At 44.2% G+C, this 26,446-nt stretch overlaps 1 protein-coding gene across 2 annotated transcripts in view; it reads left to right on the top strand.

Moving 5' to 3' along the window:
* AKAP12 (A-kinase anchoring protein 12) overlaps positions 1–26,446 on the top strand; it is a 105,468-nt gene that overhangs the window by 51,926 nt on the left and 27,096 nt on the right. For both annotated transcript variants that reach the window (XM_040448887.1, XM_040448888.1), the window contains exon 2: positions 7,459–7,573. In XM_040448887.1, coding sequence (XP_040304821.1) covers positions 7,459–7,573 — 115 coding nt within the window. The remainder of the gene's footprint in view (positions 1–7,458; positions 7,574–26,446) is intronic.

The following is a 26,446-nucleotide window of genomic DNA, read 5'->3' as shown; positions in this document are numbered from 1 at the left end:
GCTTAGCATAATACCCTCTGGTTCCATCCATGTAGTTGCAAATGGCAAGATTTCATTTTTTGATTGCCGAGTAATACTCCACTATATACATACATATATATACACGTACATATATATATGTATACGTGTACATATATATGCACATATGTACATATATGTATGTATATACGTATACATATATATGTGTGTATGTATATATACATATATGTGTGTGTGTGTGTGTGTATACATACCACATCTTGTTTATCCATTCATCTGTCGATGGACATTTGTCAGCCCCCCAAATTTTAATGATCCTTACTGTTACCTCAATTTTCTACTTCTTTCTTGGCCCTCCCCCCCACCATTAGCAAGTCTAGACATCACTTACTAAGGATAGGAAAATATGAAATATTTCATCTCAGGATGATCTGAGGCATTTCCCAAATAACATACATTTAAAAGCTGGGACATAGCCCCTATTTTCCCAGTTTAACCAGAGAGGAGGAATTTCTCTACATGTGGCTCATTTAAAAATCAGATACAGGGGCGCCTGGGTGGCGCAGTCGGTTAAGCGTCCGACTTCAGCCAGGTCACGATCTCGCGGTCCGTGAGTTCGAGCCCCGCGTCAGGCTCTGGGCTGATGGCTCAGGGCCTGGAGCCTGTTTCCGATTCTGTGTCTCCCTCTCTCTCTGCTCCTCCCCCGTTCATGCTCTGTCTCTCTCTGTCCCAAAAATAAATAAACGTTGAAAAAAAAAATTAAAAAAAAAAAAATCAGATACATAAGGGGCATCTGGGTGGCTCAGGGGGGCATCTGGGTGGCTCAGTCAGTCAGTTGAGCGTCCGACTTTGGGTCAAGTCATGATCTCACGGTTGAGGGGTTCAAGCCCTGCCTCGGGCTCTGCGCTGACCGCTCAGAGCCGCTGGAGCCTCTTTCGGATTTTGTGTCGCCTCCTCTCTCTGCCCCTCCCCCACTCGTGCTCTGTGCCTCAAAAATAAATGTTTAAAAAGAATTTTTTTTAAATATATAAAAAAAATACCATCATTTTTACATGAATGAAACGAAAACCCATCCTTCCTGTGCCCCCCACCAAAAAAGAATACATTTCCCTAATACATTAGAATTATTGTCTCAGTCTCAGATTAGGAATAACTGTTAAATTTGCGGTCCCCGTCTACATGCTAACAGATGCGGGCGTAGATCCCAACTAATTATTGGCTCCACACTACCCATCACAATAAATGCAGACGCCGCACCCAGAATTCAATGTTGATCACAGCAGGGCCTCAAGTGCCTCCCTGGGCTCTCCTCAACCCCTCTTCCAGCTACGCTCTCTTCTCTTGCCCAGCTTTTTTCAACTGCGTTTGCATAAAGAGGCCTACTATGTGTCCCCTTTTGGAGAGGCGTAATTAATAATTACCAACATACTAAAGATGTGGCCAAGTCCTGCAGTTAAGGAAGAGTAGGCGGCCCCATTTCATCACTTTTCAATTTTTATTATTATTGTACTATTTTTCTACGTTCTTGCCCCCTCTGAAGGGTCTCCGTTCTTCAACAATTCACCATAGATTCTATTTCCTCGATCTTGGCTCGGGCTGCTATGACAAACGACCGGGGCTTAGACAACAAATGTGTATTTTTCACACAGTCCTGGAGGCAGGGAGTCCAAGGTGAAGGTGGGGGGCCAATCTGGGTCCCGCTGAGAGGGCTGTCTCCTCATCCTATTCTCACGTGGCAGGGAGCGAGAAAGCCACCCACCTGCCTCTTCTTGTGAGGTAACTAACACGATCACGATGGCTCCACGATGGCTCCACGATGGCTCACCTTCATGACCCATCACCTCCCCAAGGCCCCATCTCTTTAATACCATCACACCGAGCGTTCCGGTTTCCGCACATGAATTTTGTGGGGACACTCCATGCATTGCATCCTCTGTGTCCCCCTTCCTGGTACCTCAGTCTGTGCTCCCTCTTGCCTCCGGACCTGTCACGGCCGTGCCCCTTGTCCAACACTCAGCTACAGTACGGTTTCCATGAGCTTAAGTCCACAATAAACTGTGGGCACTGTGGCCACATGTAGTTGCAGGAAACCGGGCTGGTCCCCTGAGGTGCTTAACACCCACTGCAAAGAAAGACCCTCCCCCCCCCCAACCCCTGTTCACTTAAAAGGAACTCTCTGCTTTTCCCTTTCTTTGTAAATATACCTATGCATAGCCTACTATCGCTTGCATACATACTCTTTAAATAAAAATTTTGAGTCTGAGATCATGCAATTAAGGAAAAAAATAAATAAAACCCACTTAATCACATCTATGGCTTCCCAGTCACTAACCTAGAGCCTTACCTTTGTTTTGGTGTTGCAAGGTGGTCTGCTACTTCTAGACCAGCCCTCCTAGAGGCTGAGAAGTGAATCCAGGCACTTAATTTGCCGGAAGACTAAAGCACACTGGGTAAGGACGAAGCAAGGAGCCAAGGATCATAGGGACGGCTTGAGAAACTTTCTCTGACAAATGTAATACTTTAAACCATGACCTAGTTCCCTGAATACTTAAGCATTCTTTGCATTCCTTCCTCTCCTGGAGGACTGTTTATCAGGCACAGTTCCAAAAGGGACTTGAAATCTCGCTCTCTAGATAACACTGTACGTCCTCTTTGGTCACCACAGACTCTGCATATAGGACAAAAACCTTCTGAGCATTCAAAAGATCTAGTATGTCTTTAATTAGTGTGAAAAGAATAACCGACCTTCGTTTTAATCAAAGCAAACCAGCTTTCTATATCGTAACTGAGAGACCTAAAACTGCCATCGAATTGCATTTAAAGTTAACTTAAACTCTTGAAAGTTTTACAAAGAAAAAATATCAGCTAGGGGCGCCTGGGTGGCGCAGTCGGTTAAGCGTCCGACTTCAGCCAGGTCACGATCTCGCGCTCCGTGAGTTCGAGCCCCGCGTCGGGCTCTGGGCTGATGGCTCGGAGCCTGGAGCCTGTTTCCGATTCTGTGTCTCCCTCTCTCTCTGCCCCTCCCCCATTCATGCTCTGTCTCTCTCTGTCCCAAAAATAAATAAATGTTGAAAAAAAAAATTTAAAAAAAAAAAACAAAAAGAGAGAAAAGAGTTTGAGACTCCCACTGCTCACTCTGCAAAGGGGCTCAGAGCAAGTCGTGGGCAGTCCAGTGGAGGAGGAAGAGGAACGAAGTCTGGTAGTTTCTTTCTGCAGTGTCCCGGCTGCCATTTTGGAGATTCCAAAATCTTCTAGGAACGAGAGGAAAATGCTGCTGGAGGCACTGAGATGTTTTTTAAAGCTTGTTTAGTCGTAATGTGGGAATGCTTCACGGGAATAAACTCTGGCTGACCCACTCAAAGGATATAAGCTTGAAAACATTTAGGGTTTTGATTTGCTCAAAAGAGGTGTTTACACTTTTTGAAGCACAGATCCAGTGGGAATAGAGGTTTTCTGGTGCTCCCTATGTTCAAATGCAGAGAGCATGTCTTTTAAGTCTAGTGTCTATCTCTGTGTTTGTACAAGTGTAGAAGTAAGTACAGAAGGGTTGGAGAAAGCTGAGTGAGGAAGCTTCAGAATGAAAGAAGGGAGTAGAAATTTCCGCTTTTTCTTTTCTGGAAACTTGAGTCCCGACACTGCTTTCCTCCCTGAAGTAGATGACCCGTAACACTACATCCGGCTCCGACATTCACCTCCCGTGTCACTAAGTTGTGCGACTGCCTCCTTCAGTGTAACTGATAAATCAATCCTTGTCTTCTGTGGGCATTTGAATTACAGACAAAAGAGAATGGCTGAGGACAACTCAGATAGGTGCTAATTGACAACGAAATGCATCCACTATGTACGAAATAATCAGGCATAAAACATGTATTCTCCCTTTTTTAAAAAATGCTTATAGGGGCGCCTGGGTGGCGCAGTCGGTTAAGCGTCCGACTTCAGCCAGGTCACGATCTCGCGGTCCGTGAGTTCGAGCCCCGCGTCGGGCTCTGGGCTGATGGCTCAGAGCCTGGAGCCTGTTTCCGATTCTGTGTCTCCCTCTCTCTCTGCCCCTCCCCCGTTCATGCTCTGTCTCTCTCTGTCCCAAAAATAAATAAACGTTGAAAAAAAAAAATGCTTATAAATACATATACACATAAGAAAAGACAGAAAGGACTTAAATGTTAAGGAACAGTGGGTTAGGTTTCTTACAATTTGAGGTGACCTTAATTTATTGGTAACTCTCAGAAGCACCTGGAACTTTAACAGTAGTATCAACTGTGTAAATGGTTGGGGTTGGGAAAAAAGGAAAACAAAAACACTATTTTTGTCACAGACAAAAGTGAGTTTTTCCTTCCACAAGATTATGTAAACAGCATCTCTAAGCAAAACACAGAATGGTGGAAATATCCGAATATGGCTAGGAATGAAGTCCCATTTTTGTGTGGAGTGTTGGTGTCTCCTGGGCTGTGAATGTTCACTTGGGGGGTATCGCCCGTGGGGGTCAAAGCTTGGGTGGCCCACTCGCTTTGAGACTCAAGCTATGCTTGTAACAAAATTGGCTCAAAACTCAGTTTCAATAATATCCCTGTCATATATTGTCTGGTACCAACGTTAATCCATCAAGTGCTTTTTGGAAATAGGGACAGGGTCCTGTGGTCACTGGAAATAACTAATCCATAATCATCACACTTTGGGTATAAGGAGGGCTAGCAAGTAATGTCAGATTTTAAGACTCATCTGATGTTATTTAATGTACTTCATTATATGTATGTAACATTTACGAGGAGAGGAAAGTTTGTGCCTGTGTCCTGTAGATGTTTTGCATTTAAAAACACTCAGTTTGGCTCTGGGTAAAGATAGCTTGAGTTTGACAATTCGTAAAGAATTATGAGAACTCTTCCAGGAATTATGGAAATTCTGTAGGATTCTAAACGGTAAAACTTCAAACTGTTGGTTCCTAAACAAGGGGCACAGTTGCCCAACGTTTATTGCATTGAAAAATTGAGGCATTAAAACTGCTTTCTTAGGGTGCCTGGGTGGCTCAGTCCGTTGAGCGGCCGACTCTTGGTTTTGGCTCAGGTCACGCACAGTCTTGTGGTTTCGTGAGCTCAAGCCCTGCCTGGGGCCCTGTGCTGGCAGCACTGAGCCTGCTTGGGATTCTCTCTCTCTATTCCTCTCTCTCTCTCTCTGCCCCTCCCCTACTCATGCTATCTCTGTCTCTCAAAATAAATAAACTTAAGACAACACACTGCTTTCTCATGCTCCCCATTTAGTTTGCACATCATGGTGCATGCACATCAAGCATTTTTTAGATTGAAGATCCACGGGATTTCTGCGGAGCTCGCAATAATATACGTTCCCTGCTTTCCTCCTGCCTCTTCTTCATGTTGCTAATCAAATCTGACTTGGACGTGTTCACATAACCAGTGATATTTAGTCCAAATACTCTTAAACGCTGACCTTTTTGCTGATGGGCATTGTGGAGACCTCCCTCCCCACCCTCACCCCCACTTTTGTCTTTAGGTTTCATTTCAGACTCCTATCTTTCATAGTTGGGTAAGAGAAGACTTTAAGTGGAAATGTAATCTGAGCATTCTCATAAGTAGACTCAGCGTGGGCATTTTGAAGCCGACTCTTCCATCTGTGGAGTAAGTATTAAAGTGCAGTGGTATTATTTCAGGAGGCAGCCCGTGCCGCCGAAGGGCAGCTTTGCTGGGAGCCGGCAACAGCCAGGTGAAATCAATTTAGCTCAGTTCAAGACTTCCCGATTGACATGTCTTGAACCTGCTGTCCCTTCAAGGCTGCAATCAAAGTCAGTGGTTTGGCCAATGTGCGCTGCTAGCCTGTAAGCAGCACGGACTGATGCCAAGGGGAGTGGTGGGCCCGGAGATTTCTTTGGGCTGGGCGGGTCTGGAGACTGCGGAATACTCTTAGTGCCATTTTTTTTTTTTTTAATTTTTGTCTTAATGTTTTTATTTATTTTTGAGACAGGGTGAGACAGAGCATGAGCAGGGGAGGGGCAGAGAGAGAGGGAGACACAGAATCAGGCTCCAGGCTCCGAGCCATCAGCACAGAGCCCGACGCGGGGCTCGAACTCACGAGCCGTGAGATCATGACCTGAGCCGAAGTTGGACGCTCAACCGACTGAGCCACCCAGGCGCCCCTCTTAGTGCCATTTTATCGTTACGCACCGCAACAGGTCCTTCAGCAATCTGTAGTGCTGTGGAAAAAACCCTGGAAGTTCTTGGTGGGGAGTGCTGGCCTTCGGGCTGTGGTGCTTCCGTCTGAGCTGTAGGATCTGTGGCCCGCCAACCCCCACCCTCTGTGATCCCACTGGGTTCCACTGTTCCCTGCTGTGAAATGGAAATAACAGCACCTGCCTACATTGGTTTTCAGATACTGGGAAATGTGTGCGGATTGTAAAGCATTGTTGACATCCTGAGGTTCCTAAATGGTTATTGAGCTATTTTTGTAAGAGCCTTAACACTTTTTACCTATATTCTCAGGTTTAAAAAATAATAATAATAATAATATAGGAGCGCCTGGGTAGCTCAGTCGGTTAAGCATCCGACTTCAGCTCAGGTCCGTGAATTAGAGCCCCGTGTCGGGCTCTGTGCTGACAGCTTGGAGCCTGGAGCCTGCTTCGGATTCTTTGTCTCCCTCTCTCCCTCTCTCTGCTCATGCTCTGTTCATGCTCTGTCTGTCTCTGTCTCAGAAATAAATAAACATTAAAACAAAATAACGGTATATCTATATGTCTACTATTTTTGCAACTGAAAACATCATTTGCATAGGGTATTCTCCGGGTTAGAGGACCAATGTCCATTTTAGTAACATTTTAAAGAAAAAACTGACTCGGAAAAGCATGTGTGACGCATCTCTTCTTTGTTCTCTTGTCTCTGAGTACACTGGTCTTCAAACCATGGGGTTCCTAATTTGCCCCCCTTCTCTGCCTCCCCTGTACCTTTCTTTTCTCATACGCCCATCACGTGGGAACTTCAGTCTCAGCTTTATCCGTACTCCCTTTTCTCCCAACACCCCATAGGTTGGGGCTCCTCTGTTTATTGTGACTTGTGTTTCTCCACCATGACAGTTTCCATAATTGTTTATTTACATGTCTGCCCTTTCGCCTGGGAAGGTCATATTGTCACTTAGGTATACTCTGGTCAAATGTATAACCTGCATCTAAACACAAGGAAAAACGTTGCTTTAAAGAAAACAACATTTTTTTCTTGAAGTCTGCTTTTGATGGAAGTTTGTAAGCTCAAGGGGGCTTGGACCACACCTGACTTACTCGTTGTATATTCGATAGGACTGGGCTGTATGTTAGGGATGGCATTTAGGTGAGTGAATGGATGAAGGAGTGGTGCACACATTTGCCCTGATACAAAGCCGTATCTGCGCCCGGGACCTTTTGTAAGGTAGCGGGATCATGCAGCGTAATAAAAGACTTAAATCTTCATCGTCATTGAAGTTTACATGGTTTTGCTTTCCGTGTAGCTCCTCCAGAAGAATGGTCAGCTGTCTCCTGCCAATGGCTTAGCTGAGGAAGAAGATTTCAGCCCCCAGGAGGGAGCCCTGAATGGCCAGGAAGAAGAAGTCCCTGTCACAGATGGTAAGCTGCCTCTTCGGGCTCTGGGCAGAAGCAGGGGCTGGAGGGTGGACGACGCCTGCAACGAATCCGTGCAAAACAAGGAAAACAGGCCTGGGAAGAATATAGAACGTCCCGCCTGGGGTTGCCTGATTTCGACAACAAAAGCGATCAATTGGTTCCAAAGGGAAATATTTCTCTATACTTAGGTGTAGGAGTGAAGTCACGTTTCATGTTTCTTAGATATTTTTATCTGGAACTTTTTTTTTTTGCCTTCTCTCAACTACTCGTCTGGTGTTCACTGTCATTCCTGTGAATTCTTGTTGGAAACCCCAGAGTCCTGGTTGCTTTAAGAGTCAGTCTCTCTCACTCTGGAGAGTAGCCTCCTCTCGCACAGATTTTTCTAGTTGTGTATGTTTCAGGATGCACGCTTCTCTTTGCCCAGGCTACGATGTGTTGCGTGTTTTCTAGCTCTTGAGACTACCAGGTCCCACGGGGGTGGTTACTAGAAAGCGAATCTTTCACCACATTGTCACCTAGTTCGAGTCAGCCCCCTCGAGGTAGCAAGGACCATGGTTTAGGGTCATTAGGGTCAGAATCAAGTACCTTGACCGAGCACCCTTCTCTGTGGAAGGGCCACAGGTTGAAGAAGAAACTTCCTGTGTCTCCTCCTTCCATTCAATCGTAAACAAAGGGATAATTTCACAACCACTCTAGAAGACATATGAAATGATGATTTGGCATGCAGTGAATTGCGTCTTCTATGCAACATAAATAAGACAAATGTAGGGGAAAGCCCCATGAAAGGAGACTGGCCATGGCCTTGGTTAAATGAGACTCTCCTAACATGTGGAACCTGTTTCTCTTCTTGCTCAATACCCCCATGGAGCTACTTCAAGCAGCGAGCTGCTTTTGAAGTTGGTGGGAATACTGATCTTTATAGAACACCACAGGCACAATATAACGTTAGAAATATATACAGTCTCACAGAAGGGAGGATTTGCATGACCCGGTGTGAAAGTTTCAAATCATCTCTACCAAAATAATTGGAATGGCCCCAACTCAAATTCCAAAGGCCCGGGCTTTGTCCTTCCCATGGCAACTTTTGAATCGAGTCAAGCCACAGCAGGTTGGGAGCCTTCTATGGCCAAGCCAACTGTGCTCGGTGCTTCAGGGAAGATGAACAAACTGAGAAACGACCCACCACTGGTGGCGGGGTTGGGGGGACGACAAGAAGCGGGTCTATAGAAGGATCAAAGGAAGGTTAAGACAAAGCAGCGTGGTGGTTATCATGTGAGTTTTGCAAGGAGTGAGAGCTGCCCTCCGTTCTGGTGGTGCAATCATTTGAGATCCAAGGGTGGATAAGATCTGGGGACGGAGGCAGGGTAGGGGTTAGGTTTGTTGACAAGGGATGAGAGCCAAAGTGAGTAGAATAATAACAGCCAACACTTCGCAAGCTTTTCCTCTGGGTCCTGGATCTGTGCCTTTTGTGCAGTGTGGTCTTTAACGAGGCGGGTACTATTGTTCTCAAGGTTCAAACCCAGATCAGCAGATTCTCAAGCGTGAACTCTTAACTGCTGTGCCTTCACTGTGCTGAGCACGTCCAAAGCCTTGTCTGTTAGGACAGTGTCTTCTGAGCAAAGAATAGAATGAAAACCCAGCAAGGAAAGTGTACTAGATAACCGGGCTGTGAAAGCACAGTGCACTTGAGGAATATTTAGTAGCAATGTGGGATCACTGAAATACACCACCAAGGGAGAGCCTGGGTCAGGCAGGCTTCCTATCTGACGCTGGCTGATGGATGCGATCAGCAGAAGGCAGAGAAGGATCAAGGACATGCCTTAGCAGAAGATCATTCCATTGTCTCCCTAGGCTGACCTAGGCTTCTGATCATGGCCTTGGGGCTTGAGCAAATATCCAACACCTCCCTGCAAGAAAAGTGGCAGTTAATATACCTTGCCCTTCAAAAGGCCTGAAAAGGCCTTGTCACCTACGAAAAGACAGGCAGGGGGCCTAGGGCTGCAAAGGCCACCACCTGAGGCCCTGCTTTTAGGATGAACTGTCATTCATTGACTTACTAGGGTCTCCAAGGGAGCTTGGTACACTGGTTTTTTTTCTTCTCCCTTTTACTTGCCTGGCACTGTAAATACGGACAGTCTTTAGGGCAAATTATTAAAAAAATATTTTTTCATGCTATTCTTTTGGGCAGTGATAGCCTAAGGCTATATTTTATGGTTATTTCCAGAAAATCTCTTCCCCAGCGATGCTTACGATAATGTAAACAAAGGCATGATTTGGTGCGTAACACTTAATTATAGGATTTGGGGGACCTGGGTTTCCACTCCTGTCCACAACAGTAAGAATAGATCTGACCCGTCTTGTTCCCTTGGAGAATTGACCAACAGTGTTGGTTCTGCCATAAATGGATCAATTAACGGGAGAAAACTGTGAACAAGGGCCATTCCTGCTAGAAGTTTCTTAATGTTTGTTTATTTTTGAGACAGAGAGACAGAGTGTGAGCAGGCGAGGGACAGAGAGAGACAACAGAATCAGAAGCGGGCTCCAGGCTCTGACCTGTCCGCACAAAGCTCACCGTGGGGCTCGAACTCACAAACTGGGAGATCATGACCTGAGCCGAAGTTGGATGCTTAACAGACTGAGCCACCCAGGTGCCCCCTGCTAGAGGGTTTTTAACTTAAAGTGGCCAAGGGGCATCTGGGTGGTTCAGCCTGTTGGGCATCTGATTTCAGCTTACATCATGATGTCGAGGTTGTGGGTTCGAGCCCCGCATTGGGTTCTGTGCTGACAGCTCAGAGCCTGGAGCCTGCTTTAGATTCTGTGTCTCCCCTCTCTCTCTCTCTGCCCCTTCCCTGCTTGCTCTCTCTCTCTTTCTTTCTCTCTCAGAAATAAACATTTAAAAAAAAAATTAAAGTGGCCGACTATATTTAGACAGAGCCAGAAGTGAAAATATTTTCTGACCTTAACTTGCTTGTTTTCTTGCTAAAACCAGGAATAGTGGTAATTCAGAACCAATCTTCTTCCTAGAATGAAAATGGAATCCTGTTTCCTTGTAAACTTTCCATAAATGACACAAAAAAGGAACTTCTTCCTAAATGCTAATCTGTGCAGCAGGGTTAAATATGTATATAGGTATTTTGTAGAGGACTTGAAGATTATGTAATTTCACGGGCCATCTTTTAGAAAGCAGACAGTCAGAGTTGAAAACAAATAATTATTAAAATAAAGAAAAAAACAATTCACAACAAATTACTTTAGCCTTGGAGATTTACCCCTTCTGAATTCTTTTTGGGTGGTTTACCATTTATCAAAACTGCTTCTGTAGAACCACAACCTTTTCCCAATTAGAAAATTCTCTTGGGGTGCCTGGGTGGCCCAGTCGGTTAAGCATCTGACTCTTGATTTCGGCTCAGGTCGTGTTCTTGTGGTCATGAGATCGAGCCCTGCGTCAGGCTGTGTGCTGACAGCACGGAGTATGTTTGGGATTCTCTCTTCCTCTCTGTTTGCCCCTTCCTGGTTCACATTCTCTCTCTCTCTCTCTCTCTCTCTCTCTCTTTCTCTTTCTCTCTCTCTCAAAATAAACTTAAAAAAAAAGAAAAAAAAATTTATCATGCCATGTTATCCCCAGCATTCACAGTGGTTGCACGAGTGCCATTAGTTCTATGGAAAATCTGCTTCTGTTGAAAAGATTTTTAAAGAGCCCTCTCGGGACGCCTGGGTGGCTCAGTTGGTTAAGCGTCCGACTTCGGCTCAGGTCATGATCTCGAGGTCAGTGAGTTCAAGCCCCGCGTCGGGCTCTGGGCTGACAGCTCAGAGCCTGGAGCCTGTTTCGGATTCTGTGTCTCCCTCTCTCTGACCCTCTCCCATTCATGCTCTGTCTCTCTCTGTCTCAAAAATAAATAAACGTTAAAAAATAAATAAATAAATAAATGAAATAAAATAAAGAGCCCTCTCTGTCCCAAACTGTCATTTTTTCATAGTCTGTGGCTTATGGATTTTCTATGAATTAAATGCCTCAGCAAGAATGATTTTTAAAACATTACAGATTGGTCCAGGTCCAATTTTAGATTTAAAACTTTTGCAAATTAAAACTTTCCGACTCAAAAAAAAAAAAAAAATTGTAGCCTTAGTATCTGTTGCACAGATTATTTTTTTTTTTCCAGATGGGAAAATTCAATATTACAAAATCAAAAAACTTAAGACCTTCCTTATTTAGATGATATATTTTTATGAAATAAAGTACCTACTCCACTCATTGCCATGTGCATATTATCGATTGATTGTCTCAGATCTTCATGCATTTGGACTTATCATTTATAAGGCAGTCATTTCTGTTTCCTCTTTGAGATTTGCCTTTCTGCAAAGCAGACACGGCAAACGTAAAGCACATGAATGCCATGATTTTTCCGTCTCCACAGGTCACATTTGTTTTTGTGAGTAAACAAATCTTTTTTTGCTTTTAAATTTTTGTTCACGTGTGCGTTTATACTGGTCACGTGCCCCGAATGAGGATGTTTACACCAGCGACAATGGAGCGGTAGTCGGGGCTCTGCTCCTGACATTTGCCACACTGGAGCCAGCAGCATTCTGAGTAGCAGCCAGCTTTGTTAAGCTGATCAGAACGGTAAGGAGGGTCATTGCTGGGATCCAGAGGCAATCCTGGGAAACGCCAAGAAAAATGTAAAAACAGGAAAACCCCAAATGTCACTTAAAACAGAAGTCTTTTAGAGAATGTGTTTCTTACATTCTGCAGGATTCCACTTTGCTACAGCGTCTGGATATTGTCTCCCTGATACCGTAACAAAAACGGGGTATCCATCGCTCAAGTTATCTAGAAGCTTAATTTGCAACCTTATGGACAATTTCGTTTTCCTAATGGTGCTTAATGTCACTGTCTTAGCTTTTATTAAGTTTGCTGTTTGAAACCTGCCAGATTTTGGCGTTTAGTGCCTTTGGGATTCGGAAAAGCCAAAATGTTTCTGACTGCCAAGTGATCACAACCTTCCCCGAGGACCTTGTTACCTTACAGAAAGTCCATTCTGGAATTACCGGTAGTTCTTTGCTTTTTGATCACTTAAGAACTTTATCTGGACAGCGAGTACCTAAGATCCTTTCCAAGTCTCTGTTAGAGGATGACCCCCCCCCCCCCACCATTCTTAACTGTGAAGAAACAGGATTCCATCATCCCTTTTCTATTTCAATTTATGACATAATTGGTACCTTGTTAGTATTCTCACGAAGTCATGCCTGTTGCCCAAATTACTACCCTCCATTCCTCCTTTATTTTTTCCCACATTGGGTTGTCAACATGTCACGTTGACTATGCCTGTCTCTTGCCTCCACTTCTGCTAAAATACAGGAACCACGGGCAGAGATTTCTTGGGGGGGGGAGGTCTAGTCCATATGGTTCAATGCTGAATCCCCCAAGTCTGAACTGTCTGGGAGCACCTGGGTGGCTCAGCTGGTTGAGCATCCGACTTCAGCTCAGGTCATGATCTCACGGTCCCACAGGTCATGATCTCACGGTCCCACATCTGCTGCCAGCCTGTCAGTGCAGAGCCTGCTTCAGATCCTCTGTTCCCCCCCACCGCCCCCCCCCCCCCTCCCCCCTTGGCCCTCTCCCAAAAATAAGTAAATATTTAAACAGTGTCTGATACATAGTAAGTGCTCAACAAATACTTGGACACGTGAAGGCATGTTTAAGTTGACATTAACTAACGAGTTAACATTTACTCATGAGAGAGGAGGATCTATTAGTCTTTCACCTTTGTGCAACTTAATGGATTTACCCCAGACCTCCTTTCCTTTGGTGCATCAGCACTAACAAAGCTGGATCCTTCCCAGCACACCATGCCGTGTTCTTACAGGTGCTTACTCTAGATTATTCAGGGGTTGATCGTGATGAAATGAGGACTCAGGAATGCTATCCCTCGTGAGTGCTCAGTAGACAAAGAGGAGCATCCCTCCCACCCCTGCTTTGGTTCGAATACAGTGTTATTGCCTGACATTTTCTCAAGCTGTATCCTGTTTTGTAATGTTTTGAAAACTAGAGGGAACACTCATAAAATAAGACTTGAACGTCAGCAAGAGAGTACTGTAGTTTGCAGTTTCTGGGAACCGGTTTTTATTCATGTTTTTTACAGGGATGTTTTTAGAATGCCTCTCTGAAATTATGCCATTGACAGATAACTATTGCTTTCATCTTTAAAGAAACACAGGGTTTTTTTGCTTTATGTTTATTTATTTATTTTGAGAGAGAGAGTGCACACATGCACGTGTGCACACGTGAGCGAGGGAGGGGAAGAGAGAGGGGGCAAGACAGAGAATCCCAAGCAGTCTCCAGGGTGCTGGCAGAGAGCCCAACGTGGGGCTTGATCTCACAAACCATGAGATCATGACCTGAGCCTAAATCAAGAGTCAGAAGCTTAACTGACTGAGCCACAAGGCGCCCCAGGGTTGTTTTTTTTTTTTTTTTTTTCCTAGTAATTAACAGCTAACTAACAGCTAACCCTTATAGGGAAGAATTTCTTCCTGGAACTATATTCAAGTCTGACAGTGCAATGAACCTTTATTATTCCTTCTAACGTGAAAAATGGTGGTCAGGGTATGGAGTATGAGGAAAGGACTAGGAAGGACTTCTGGTTCTTTTTATGCTCGGTTTATTCTAGGCAACAGAAACATGGGGACACTGTTTTAGTCACTGTTTCTTTGTGTGTGTCACCTTGAGTTGAATGTATCCCCTTATCTCACTGATCATCAGTTTTCCTATGTAAAATCAGCATCCTCAGCCAACTCTGAAATTCTAGGACCGAGTAACATCAGAATTAACCAGTAATATAAACACTGAAAACCAAATGATGGGTTAGCCGCTGAAGACACCCAAGTGACCTTGGGCAGGTGGGAATCTACCTGGTAATTCCATTATGCCCTTTTGTGAAAACACTTTCTTTTTCCTCTAATCTTCTTTTAAAATTTTTTATAATGTTTATTTTTGAGAGAGAGAGAGAGTGAGAGAGAGTGGGTGCATGTGTGCGCGTAAGCAGGGGAGGGGCAGAGGGAAAGGGAGACACAGAATCCAAAGCAGGCACCAGGCTCTGAGCTGTCAGCACAGAGCCCAATGCAGGGCTCGAACCCAAGGACCCAGAGCTCATGACCTGAGCTGAAGTCAGGTGCTTAACTGACTCAGCCACCCTGGCGCCCCCTTTTTGTCCAAACTTAAAAGGCATCTTCTAGATTTGGGGCACATGGCTGGGTCAGTCGGTGGAATATATCACTCTTGATCTCGGGGTTTTAGGTTTGAGCCCCACATTGCCTGTAGGGATTACTTAAAAGTAAAAAAAAAAAAAAAAATCTTAAAAAAAAAGTCTACTTCTATATTTGAAATTTTAATTTAATGAACAAGTTCAAGAGGGGAAAATCAAGATGTCTCAACAGATAATCATTTAGGTATAAAACAAAGATACGTAGCTTCACAAATGTGGCCACACGGTGATGTCTTTCCCCCTTATGGAAGATTGAAATTATATAATAGGATTGGTTATGTCCCCACTGGGTGACAGTGATAAATTCCATATCTACTTGTCCTGAAGATGGGCATTCAACCTTAAGTTGCAGTAACCTTAAGACTTACCTATAAATAGCTGTAGGTTTGAGGCTGGTCGAGTCCACTAAGCAGGGTCAACGTTGTGGTCCACTTGAGGAAACCCATAGGGGAGACGGTCAATAGGCTGGTCTGTGTTAGTTGCCAAGATTCAGATCCTTTCCCTTGGAGGGACTGATGTGGCCTAAGGTTAATGGTTCTTTAATTGTGACTAAGCCCATTTGGAAATAATACATTATTTTAGCCATTTCATTTATTGAACGACAATCTTTTAGATGCTTTCTCAAAGACTGACTCATTTTTAAAGTGGTTCCAATTTAGGGAGGAGCATGGAGGAAGAAGGACTCTTGATTTGGGGGCCGTGAGTTCAAGCTGCATGTTGGATAGAGAGATGATAAATAAACTTCACAAAACTAAAACAATCCCGTTTTCACCTAACATAGCAACCCCCAGATGGATGGTTCCAGCAATGGTATATTCTCGAGCACAAGGTCCCTATGTTATATAAAGGAGGATGCTTTGGTAACTTCCAGAAGATACAGTCTCTGGGTTTAAATTCTGTCGAGTGAGTCTTATTCCTGAATACCATACTTTGTATGTTTACCAACTGCTTCTGCCCTTGAAGTGTCAGTGTAGTGTGATAGTAACATGTATGCAGTTCTTTTTGGTGAAGAGGAACATATAGGAGGTTTAGTTAATCGAATGAACTGGTTGCTTTCACCTGTCTTAACATGGACACCAGAGTTTAGAGACAGACAAACACAAGGCGGTTATCCTTGTATCAGGCTGTATCAGTTTCCGAGGGCTGTCCCAACAAAATAGTACAGAACAGGTGGCTTAAACAGAAATTTATTTTCTTACAACTCTCGAGGCTGTGAAGTCCCAAGTTCAAGGTGTCCGCAGGTTCAGTTTCCCCGAGGCCTCTCCTTGGCTCTCCTTGTGGCTGTGTTCAGTCTTTCCCCTATGTATGCACAGCCCTGGCTTCTGTGTGTCTCATGCTTTTTATAAGGATGCCGTCAGGTTGGATTTGGCCCATGACAGGGATCTCTCTCTAAATTAATCACCTCCCTAAATACAGGCGCATTCTGCTATGCTGGGGGTTTCAGGCTTTAACTGTGCAGAGGGCACAGTTCAGCCCCGAACACCTGCCTGCATGATCTGCAAAATCTGGTTTAGTGGCCTTAGTGAAAGGGAACTTGGAGGTGGTCTAGACCAGGCTTCTGCCCCCCCATACAGGCGGCTCTTCTGCTTAAACCTGCTCTGCTCTGTTCCCAGGACTGCCTCCTGGAACTACATAGAACGGACTCACCTCCTTTTTCCACATGGTAGCCCTCTAAGTATTTGAAAACATTTATCCTGTCTTTCCTTTAATCTTTTCTTCTCTAGGCAAAACATTTCCAGAGAAAATAAGCTGTCTCACGTTTAAAGAAAAATGCCAGTGCTTATTATGTATTTCGAGTATGCATGTGCTTGATGGAAACTTGCCAGGCACAACTGGGTTTCAATTTAAATATTCCTGCTTTTTGGGGCACCTGGGTGGCTCAGTCGGTTAAGCGTCCGACTTTGACTCAGGTCACGATCTCGAGGTCCGTGAGTTCGAGCCCTGCGTCGGGCTCTGGGCTGACGGCTCGGAGCCTGGAGCCTGCTTCCGATTCTGTGTCTCCCTCTCTCTCTGCCCCTCCCCCACTCACACTCTGTCTCTCTCTCCTTCAAAAATAAATAAACGTTAAAAAATTTAAAAAAATAAACAAAAATAAATATTCCTGCTTTTTAAGAGGAGTTTATTTCTCAGCTTCTTTCTTTCTTTATTTTTTTAATGTTTTTATTTATTTTTGAGACAGAGAGACAGAGCATGAGCAGGGGAGGGGCAGAGAGAGAGGGAGGCACAGAATCCGAAGCAGGCTCCAGGCTCCAGGCTCCGGGCCGTCAGCACAGACCCCGACTCGGGGCTCGAACTCACAGACCATGAGATCATGACGTGAGCCGAAGTCGGACGCTCCACCGACTGAGCCACCCAGGCGCCCCTCAGCCTCTTGAAAACGTGAGAACTCGGTTTGCTTTATACCAAGTATGATGTACTGAAAGAATTGCTTGGAGTGGAGACAAGTATTGATGGAGAAGCAAATGAAGGAGGCTCCTTACCAAGGATGTTGCTAAACGAACTAAAGCCAAATAGAGGGAAGAAATACTTTGATGCATTTCTTTTTCTTTTTTTTTTTTATTTTTCTTTTTATTTTTTTAATTTTTTTTTCAACATTTATTTATTTTTGGGACAGAGAGAGACAGAGCATGAATGGGGGAGGGGCAGAGAGAGAGGGAGACACAGAATCCGAAACAGGCTCCAGGCTCCGAGCTGTCAGCCCAGAGCCCGACGCGGGGCTCGAACTCACGGACCGCGAGATCGTGACCTGGCTGAAGTCGGACGCTTAACCGACTGCGCCACCCAGGCGCCCCACTTTGATGCATTTCTAATGTTGGAATTAAAGTCACTCTTTGGCATTCACTCATCGTGATCATAAGCAACACAGCCTTGCATGATTTGATGCAGTAGCTAAAGATGACAGTAAGATGACCTCCACTTAATTCCAAATCATTGCCTGTCACAAATGAATGAAAGATGCTTTAGTTTGTACATTGGTAGCTTCCTGCAGAGCCACCAGCTAGTGGCCTCACTGTCTAAGCTCAGGGAATGAACTTTTTACAACAGAGAAGCATTTTTCTCATGTGTGTCCAGTGTGGGCCTTAAACATCCACCCAGTCGTGTTAATTTCCATTCATGCACTCGGACATACTAGGATTCTGTCAGTGTTGTCTTGATACGTGTATCACTGTTGGAATCTGCTTCTTAATCCCTTGGATGGCTCATGGTTTCTTAAAGTCTTCTGGAAATCTTGCAACAATGGATCTCCATGTGAATCCATTTATCCAACAAGCTGGGTTCTTAGGAGTTCTTTCAGTCGAGAAACCCATGCCCTTCGCTTCTGGGAAATTATTTTATCCATTCCTCTCTTTTTCTTTGTTGTCTTTTTGGAATTACTCTTATTCAGATTTTAGACCTTCGAGAATGTTCCTAATCAAAACCTTTTTTCCCTATTATTTATCTCTTTGTATTTGGCTCTGTTTTCTGGGAAAATGTCTTAAGACTAGATTTAACTTTGTTATTTTTGTTTTTAATTTCTAAGAACTGATTTTTTTCCTAAACAATTCATTTTTGAAGTATACTGTTTTTTCTTGGCTGCAATATCTCTCTGAGGATTTCTTTGAAAGTTTATTTCTCTGCATAGTCTCAGTCTCTTCCAAATTGCTTTTTTTTTTTTTTTTTTTTTTTTTTTTTTTTGGTCTTTTATAATAGGTGTTTTTGTTACATGTCTGATTCAGGGGCTGTTTTGTCATGTTTAAAAATTGTTTAGGACTTGTGTTACTGGGACAATGTGTCCATCCCCGAAAGGTGATCTGGTTGATCTTAACATCTCTTTTCTTGGGCTGGTCAAATTGCCCCAAGAAGACTTTTGTTTTCTGGAGTGTTCAGTCTCCTCTTTGGAGCCTAGTAGGGGAGAGTCTGGGAGCGGTGTGCATAAACTCCACTTGCTTTTCAGGACAGTGGGCTTTGGTGTGCCTTTGAGCGTCTGTTCCCCCACCTCCCAGACTCAGGTGCACTCCAGTCCCTCTGGGGTAGATAAGTGAAGAGCGTCTGGCGATGCAGAATGTGGGAGGGGAGACCTAGGGTCTTTTTGTTTTAACTAAAAAATGACACACATAACAAAATTTGCCCGCCTAACCACTTTTAAGCACCCAGATCGGTGGCATTCAGTACATTCCCGTGTACGGCCATCACCACTATCCGTCTCCAAAACCATTTTCATCTTGCAAAACTGAACTTCTGTACATTGAAAACAACTTCCGGGGTGCCTGAGTGGCTCAGTCGGTTGATCCACAGACTTCGGCTGAGGTCAGGATCGGGCTCTCAGCACAGAGCCTGCTTTGAATTCTCTGTCTCCCTCGCTCTCTGCCCCTCCTACCCTCTCAAAACTAAATAAATGTTAAAAAAATTTTTTTTAACCCCCCACAACTTCCTATTTCCCTCGCCCCCTGGCTCCTGAGCCGAAGCCGGACGCTCAACCAACTGAGCCACCCAGGCGCCCCAGTCTGAGGCTTTTAAAGGCGATTTCTATAGCGTAAGTTGAATTACTTTTTCCACTGATAGTTTAGGACACAGGTATATTGAGGGGTCAAACCAGTTACCACGTCAAATTTCTTATGTTTTCTGTCTTTTCCTGACCTTGAAGTTTATGCATTAAATCTTGGTGATCCAGGAGTATGTTTCTTAGAGGGAGTAGAAGTTAAACCTGCTGTCATCCAGAATTTACTCTTTATCTGAGCGGTAAATTTTACATTGACTTAAAAAAAAAAGCACATGCTTTTAACTATCACACTCTAGATTTGTAAAAAAAGTCATCTTTGCAACTAAATTGTAATTCATGTGACTACACGATTAAATATATTTCTCCTGCAAATGTCAATTTTTGCTTTGCATTTATTTTTGAAGCCGGTCTAAATATACTAGTAAGTTGACCTTTTAGATGAAAACAAATCATTGAAAGCACTTTTTCATTGTGTATGATTATAATGAAAGTTGGTGGGAAAAGTAATAGATTGAAACATTAACTCAAATATATTAACAAATTAAGAGATGACGAAAAAGACAGGTGTACCAACTAAAATCCATCAATGGGAATTTAATTCCTTGCCACATTGAGGCCACCAGGAACTCATCTGTAGTCCAACCAAGTTAGATTTATTTAAGTGCTAAACCAAGGGAGGATTCCTGCATGGAAGGCTTTGTAATGGGGAAGTGGAAGGGCCTTGTTATAGGATCTGGGCTAATGCTAGATAATTCTAGGAGAGTGGAAAGGGTCAACTCTAAACTGGACCCTGAGGTAGTGAGGGCAATTCTGTGATTGGGTGTCTTGTAATTTCTGTCCAGAAAGCTAGGAGATTAAAGCAGGGTAGGATTGTCATTGGAAAAGTCGCAGAAAGAGGGGAACATTCAGTATTTTGTAGTTTCAGAGCTGTGCTGCAGCCACATAGCACTTGAACATTTTGCTAATCCTATTTGAGTTGTGCTTTGTGAGTGAAATACATACTGGGTTTCAAAGACTTAGGACAAAAAAAAAAAAAAAGGAATGTAAACTATCTCATTAGTGATTTTTCATATTGAGTACAGGTTGCCGTAATATTATGTTGATACTAGGTTAACCTCATTTTTTCAGATTCATTTTGATGCGGCTATTAGAAAATTGGAAGTTGTATATGTTGCTTGCTTGGGGATTCACACTGTGATTCAGGAGGACAGATGCGGAATGCCAGCGGGTTCTTGGGGTGGGGGTGGGGGGTAAATAACCATTATTGTTCCGAGGCTACCTTCAGCTTGTCCCCCTGGCCCCCCCGGCCCCCCCCCCCCCCCCCCGATTCCTTTTGGTTAAGACTCCAAGCAAATTAAGATCCTCTCTGGAAAAGCGAGAGGAAAAGGTGCTCAGAATGATTACTTCTAGCACAAGATGATACTTCTCTTATTACCATACATTTCTGAGAAACTGATGACAAAGTAGCACTCTTGCCTTTCCAGAAATATTTTTCAAAGAATTCTTTAAAATGCGGCTTATCTGTATTAAAGACTATTTCTCAACCTTCTTTTCATTATCACCCCAGAAAGGAATGTTTTTAGATATTTTCCTAGTGCACCCACTAAAATTTGAATAGCATAGATGAATTGTGTATCGGTTTAGGTTATCTATCTATCTATCTATCTATCTATCTATCTATGCCTTATATACACATAGCCTCCTCCTCATGAACCAGTTTTCTTTCCATTGAAAGCAATATCACCCCTGTTGAGAGATGCATGGTTTACAGTGATAAATATTAATAAATGTTAATAGCTAACATTTTTTCTGCTTCTAAAATATACTCAATAGTGCTGGTGTTAACCTCAGAATAACATTACTTTGGGTGACATATTTATTCCCCCAATCAGTTGAAGCCCAGAGACTTAAATACTTTGCCCCTAGCCATATAGTTAGCAGAAGCAGAACTAGAAGCTAGCTTTTCAGACTCTACTTTTGGGCAATACCAAAGACAGAGATATTCAGGCTTAGGATGAATCGAAGATTTGAACACAAGGCATTCCGGAGATAATTGATTCCTGTTCATGTATCCAACCAGATCTGGTAGTAAGGCACGTTTTTCTTACTTCATAATTTTTAAAAGATCACACTGAAAATTTAATGTGCTTTTAGCTCGCTAATTTATATGTTCCAGTGGTTGGAGAGTTGAAGATCAGGATCATTTGGACCACTGTGCTTTCTTTTATAGAATAGCAGAAGTACTCCTAGATTCAGGGTCTGGGAGTGCTGGACCACCCTGTCCAACCCAGAGCCAGGCATCTAATATGCTCGCATTCTGGCCATAAAAGCAACAAAGTTATGGAAGATTTATAAAATGTAGGAAAATACTGAGATAGAGATTGCCCATAATTCCACTGTGGTTGGCTTTTGTTGTTTTTCTTTCTGGGTTTTCTTCCTCAGCCTCAGGTACATAAGCATTTTATTTTATCTTATTTCTTCTCTTTCTTTTCTTTTAATTCTTTTTGGTACATATGAATTTTAGAAAGCAAAATTGCGGGGCATCTGGATGGCTCTCTCTGTTAAGCATCTGACTCTCCATTTCTGCTCAGGTCATGATCTCAGGGTCAGGAGATTGAGCCCCAAGTGGGCTTAGGAGTCTCTCTCCCCCTCCCCCTCTGCCTTGCTCCCGCTCATGTCTGTGCTCTTTCTCTCAAAAATACATACGTTGGGGCGCCTGGGTGGCTCAGTCGGTTGAGCGTCCGACTTCAGCTCAGGTCACGATCTCGCAGTCCGTGGGTTCGAGCCCCGCGTCGGGCTCTGGGCTGATGGCTCGGAGCCTGGAGCCTGCTTCCATTCTGTGTCTCCCCCTCTCTCTGCCCCTCCCCCGTTCATGCTCTGTCTCTCTCTGTCTCAAAAATAAATAAAACGTTAAAAAAAATTAAAAAAAAAACCATACGTAATAAAAGCAACATTGAGATTATATTCAATATATAGTTTATACCCTGCTTTTATGCTGAATAAAGGTGTGAACTTATATATTGATGTAGCCATTTTCCTTGTTATCAACTACTTCACATATGTTGTTTTTGCCAAATATTCCACCGAAGGGATGAGATACACCATTTTCCTACTAGTGGGACACATCGGCTCTTTAAATATTGTACATCCCAAGCAGTAAACATTCTCAAACATAAATCTGTATCTCTCATTTGGTGTCTACAACATTCCCCTTGAGGAACTCTTCAGATTATTTGTTGAGGACTTTGAGTCAGAATAGCCATGTCTATATAAACATGTCCAATTCAGCTGGACCATAAGATTCAATTAGCTGGTATTTGTGTGGGTATATAGCATGGGGACAGAGCCCAGGAGAACCTACCCATCCTGCATGTGACTTGCTAATGTCATTGAGACAGTGTCTGTGTTCCTCGCTTTCTGCAATTTTGAGCTCATCCTTAGATTACCTTGAAGCCTTTTAGAGTCACAGTGGTGAACAACGCTCCCTTTGATTTCACCTGCTCTCTTCCAGCCATAGGAAAAAAGAAGCGACTTCTGGGTTGTTGGTTGATTCTCCTCCAAGTTACGGCCATCTTGGAAAGGCAGTGAAAGGGGGTGGGGAGTTTCTTGGAGGCCGTGAAGGAACGTGGTATCGGTACTTGTTCTGGTGTATGCGCCCCTGTCCCCTCCCTCTCAGGAAAGAGAGGTGTCCTTATGGTGTCCTTCTACTGGCTGTTTGTCTGCTGGGCCTGCCCTCCCTCCCCCACTGCCCCCCAGACCGAGGCAGATTGTACCACCAGCACCACCATGAATTTCAGAACATTTCCATCCTCTCCTAAAGAACCCCCAAACCTGTTAGCAGTCAGTCCCTCTCTCCCCACCTCCCTGGTTCTAGGCACCCATTAGTCCACTTTCTGTCAATTTGCCTATTCTGGATGTTTCACATAAATGGAATTAGAGGCACCAGGTTGGCTCAGTCGGTTGTTGAGCGTCTGACTCTTGATCTTGCCTCAGGTCGTGATCCCAGGATTGTGGGATCGAGCCCCACATCGGGCTCTGCACCGAGCACGGAGCCTGCTTGGGATTCTCCCTCTGCCTCTCTCCCCAGCTTGCATGAACCACCCCCCCCCAAGTAAAATAAATTAAGTAAATAAAAGTGAATTTATGTCAGTATGTGCTCTTTGGTGACTAGTTTCTTTCACTTAGCAATTTTTTCATTCTTTATCCATGTAATAGCATGTATACTTAATTCCTTTTTTACTGCTGAATAACATGCTATTGTATGATATACCTAACTTAGTTTTCCATGCATCAGTTGATGGATATTTAGGTTGCTTCTAGTTTGGGCTACTGTGAATAATGCTGTCGTCAGTATTCCTGTGCAAGTTTTTGTGTGGATGTAGGTGTTTGTTTCTCTTGGGTATGTATGTACCTAGGAGTAGAGCTGCTGGGTCATAATGGTAAATCTATGTTTAACATTGTGAACAACTGCTAGACTGTTTTCCAAAGCAGCTACACCATTTTACATTTCCGCTAGCAATGTAGAAAGGTTCTGATTTCTCCACTCCTTGTTATTGGCCATCTTTTTGATTATAGCCCGCCTAGTGGGTGCAAATTGGATCTCATGGTTTTGTTTGGCATTTTCCTAATGGCTGATGATGTTGAATGTCTTTTCAGGTGCTCACTGTGTATACATTTGTGTATGTACTTTAGAGAAATGTCTACGTAGATCCTTTTGCCCGTTTTTTTTTAATGGGGTTATTTGTTACAAAGCTATTAAGTGGTCATTCAAATTCAAAAGCCTCATGGGGCGCCTGGGTGGCGCAGTCGGTTAGGCGTCCGACTTCAGCCAGGTCACGATCTCGCGGCCCGTGAGTTCGAGCCCCGCGTCGGGCTCTGGGCTGATGGCTCAGAGCCTGGAGCCTGTTTCCGATTCTGTGTCTCCCTCTCTCTCTGCCCCTCGCCCGTTCATGCTCTGTCTCTCTCTGTCCCAAAAATAAATAAACGTTGAAAAAAAAAAATAAATCCTTCAAATTCAAAAGCCTCAGATATATACTTCTCGTTCTCATTTCAGTTACCATCTCTGTCCCTTCCCTTGCATTGTTCTCGCCATGTACTCTGAACTTGAAGCTATATAAGGAACTCATCATTTACCAACTGTCCTGTCCTTCTTGCCTTTGCTCACGGCACTCCCTCTGCGTGGACTGTCTTCCTTTGCGCCCCCCTGGGAGGACTGGGAGGGCTGACCCCTTCACACATCCTGTGCTGTCAGAGGCTAGCTCGGATAGTTTCTGAAGTGAGCTACATTAGAGTGTGCCCACTTTGGCCTCCGGATGTGTCTGCCACCAGATGACCTCCCCAGGGCCAAGGATAATCTCTAATTGTATCCCTGGGTGCACAGCATAATTAACACAGAGCCAGAATGTGGCAAAGATTTGTTGAACAAACCATGCAGATTTGGGAAAACACCTTTTCTGTCCTCTCCCTATTTGTGATAATGGTAAGTATCTTCCAGAATATAATTTGTGCTTTGGGTGATGGTCTCTTCCCCTATAATTTTGCTTTAATAAAAACAGGGAATGGAAGTGATAACAAAAGAAAAAGTTTGCTGCATTGTATACTGACCCTAGTTCTGATCTTTACTTCTGCTTTCATCCTGATTGATGACTTTTCTTTGTAAATGCAGACACACAGAGGCTTAGCCAGCAGCTGCCACACACGCCCTGTCCTTGGGTTACTCTTAGAGGTGGAGATCAAAGGAGAACTATCTGCTGAGAGTCAACAACTTGCCACCTTTCTTGCTCTGCTCTCTGCCTTGTGTTTTTTTTTAATTATTTTTTGACGTTTATTTATTTTTGAGACAGAGAGAGACAGAACATGAACGGGGGAGGGGCAGAGAGAGAGGGAGACACAGAATCCGAAGCAGGCTCCAGGCTCTGAGCCATCAGCGCAGAGCCCGACGCGGGGCTTGAACTCACGGACCGCGAGATCGTGACCTGAGTCGAAGTTTCGGACGCTTAACCGACTGAGCCACCCAGGCGCCCCTGCCTTGTGGTTTTAACTACTTCTATAAGAATAGCAGATTAGATGTGTTAGTATCTTTACCAGTGTCTTAAAAAGAAAAAGCTTAACAAAATTACACAGCAGCACATTTATCTTTTTTTTTTTTTTAATTTTTATTTATTTTTGAGAGGGGGAAGGGCAGAGCTGGGGGGTGGGTGGTAAACAGAGGATCTGAAGCGGGCTTTGCACTGACAGCAACAAGCCTGATGTGGGGCTTGAACTCATGAACTGTGAGATACTTCTTGAACTGAAGTCAGACACACTCAACGGACTGAGCCCTGCCCCCCCCCCCCCCAGTCGCCCCTCCATTTATCTTTGCAAGTGTTGTTTGGGGCCTTAAATTTGTAACTAGTGAAGTCTCCTCCAGTCCAGCTCATGGAGCTTCTGGTGCCGGTCCTTCTGTTAGAAGTTAGACTTCCAGGAAGGAAAGGAGCTGGTAGTACAGTTAAGCAAGGTCAGAATCAACAAGACATACCCATAAGTGGGACATGTGTATTTTAGAGGTGGCAGATGATGGCCATGTGCTGTCCCCAACAGTTAGTGCTGAGTAGTGAGGTATTACTGAGACCATAGGTCCCCGAGGTAGTTGGGGCTCCTGGGACAGTTGAAGAAGTGGTGTGGGCTCCATGGGGGCGGGAGGGATGGGGGACACACTGTTTGGACTGATACACATGCTTAGGAAGGCTGTAGACCAGTCATTTAATGTAACAGACCACCAGTGCAGCCTCCAGAGTCTCTTTTATCCATGATCTGTTACAGCCAGGACTCCCCAGCGCTGGGGCTGCAGGTGTAGGCGGGGAGAGGGGAGAAATACAGAGCTGCTGTGACCCGACCCCTTAACTGTGCACTACAGAGGGACCGGACCGTTCCACCGGCAGTATTTCACACACACCAGACTCTCAGTATAATTGAAGCTATTTGTGAACCCGAGTTAAGAGTCCTCTAGAGAAGATGAAAGGTTAGAAAGTGGCTTGCTTTGGGAATCAGATCCCAGCCGTTAGGACAAGGAGCTCATCACTCCCTGTTCCCACGGGCCCTTAACGGCCAGGCTGGGTGTTTGCTGGGATAGAAGAGAGAAGCCCGGTCAGTGGAGAG

Source organism: Herpailurus yagouaroundi, unplaced genomic scaffold (assembly GCF_014898765.1).
Source record: "Herpailurus yagouaroundi ecotype Mexico unplaced genomic scaffold, PumYag 198, whole genome shotgun sequence".
NCBI classification, from domain to species: domain Eukaryota; kingdom Metazoa; phylum Chordata; class Mammalia; order Carnivora; family Felidae; genus Herpailurus; species Herpailurus yagouaroundi.
The sequence above is the reverse complement of the archived record's forward strand: the minus strand, read 5'-3'. Positions and strand labels throughout refer to the sequence as shown.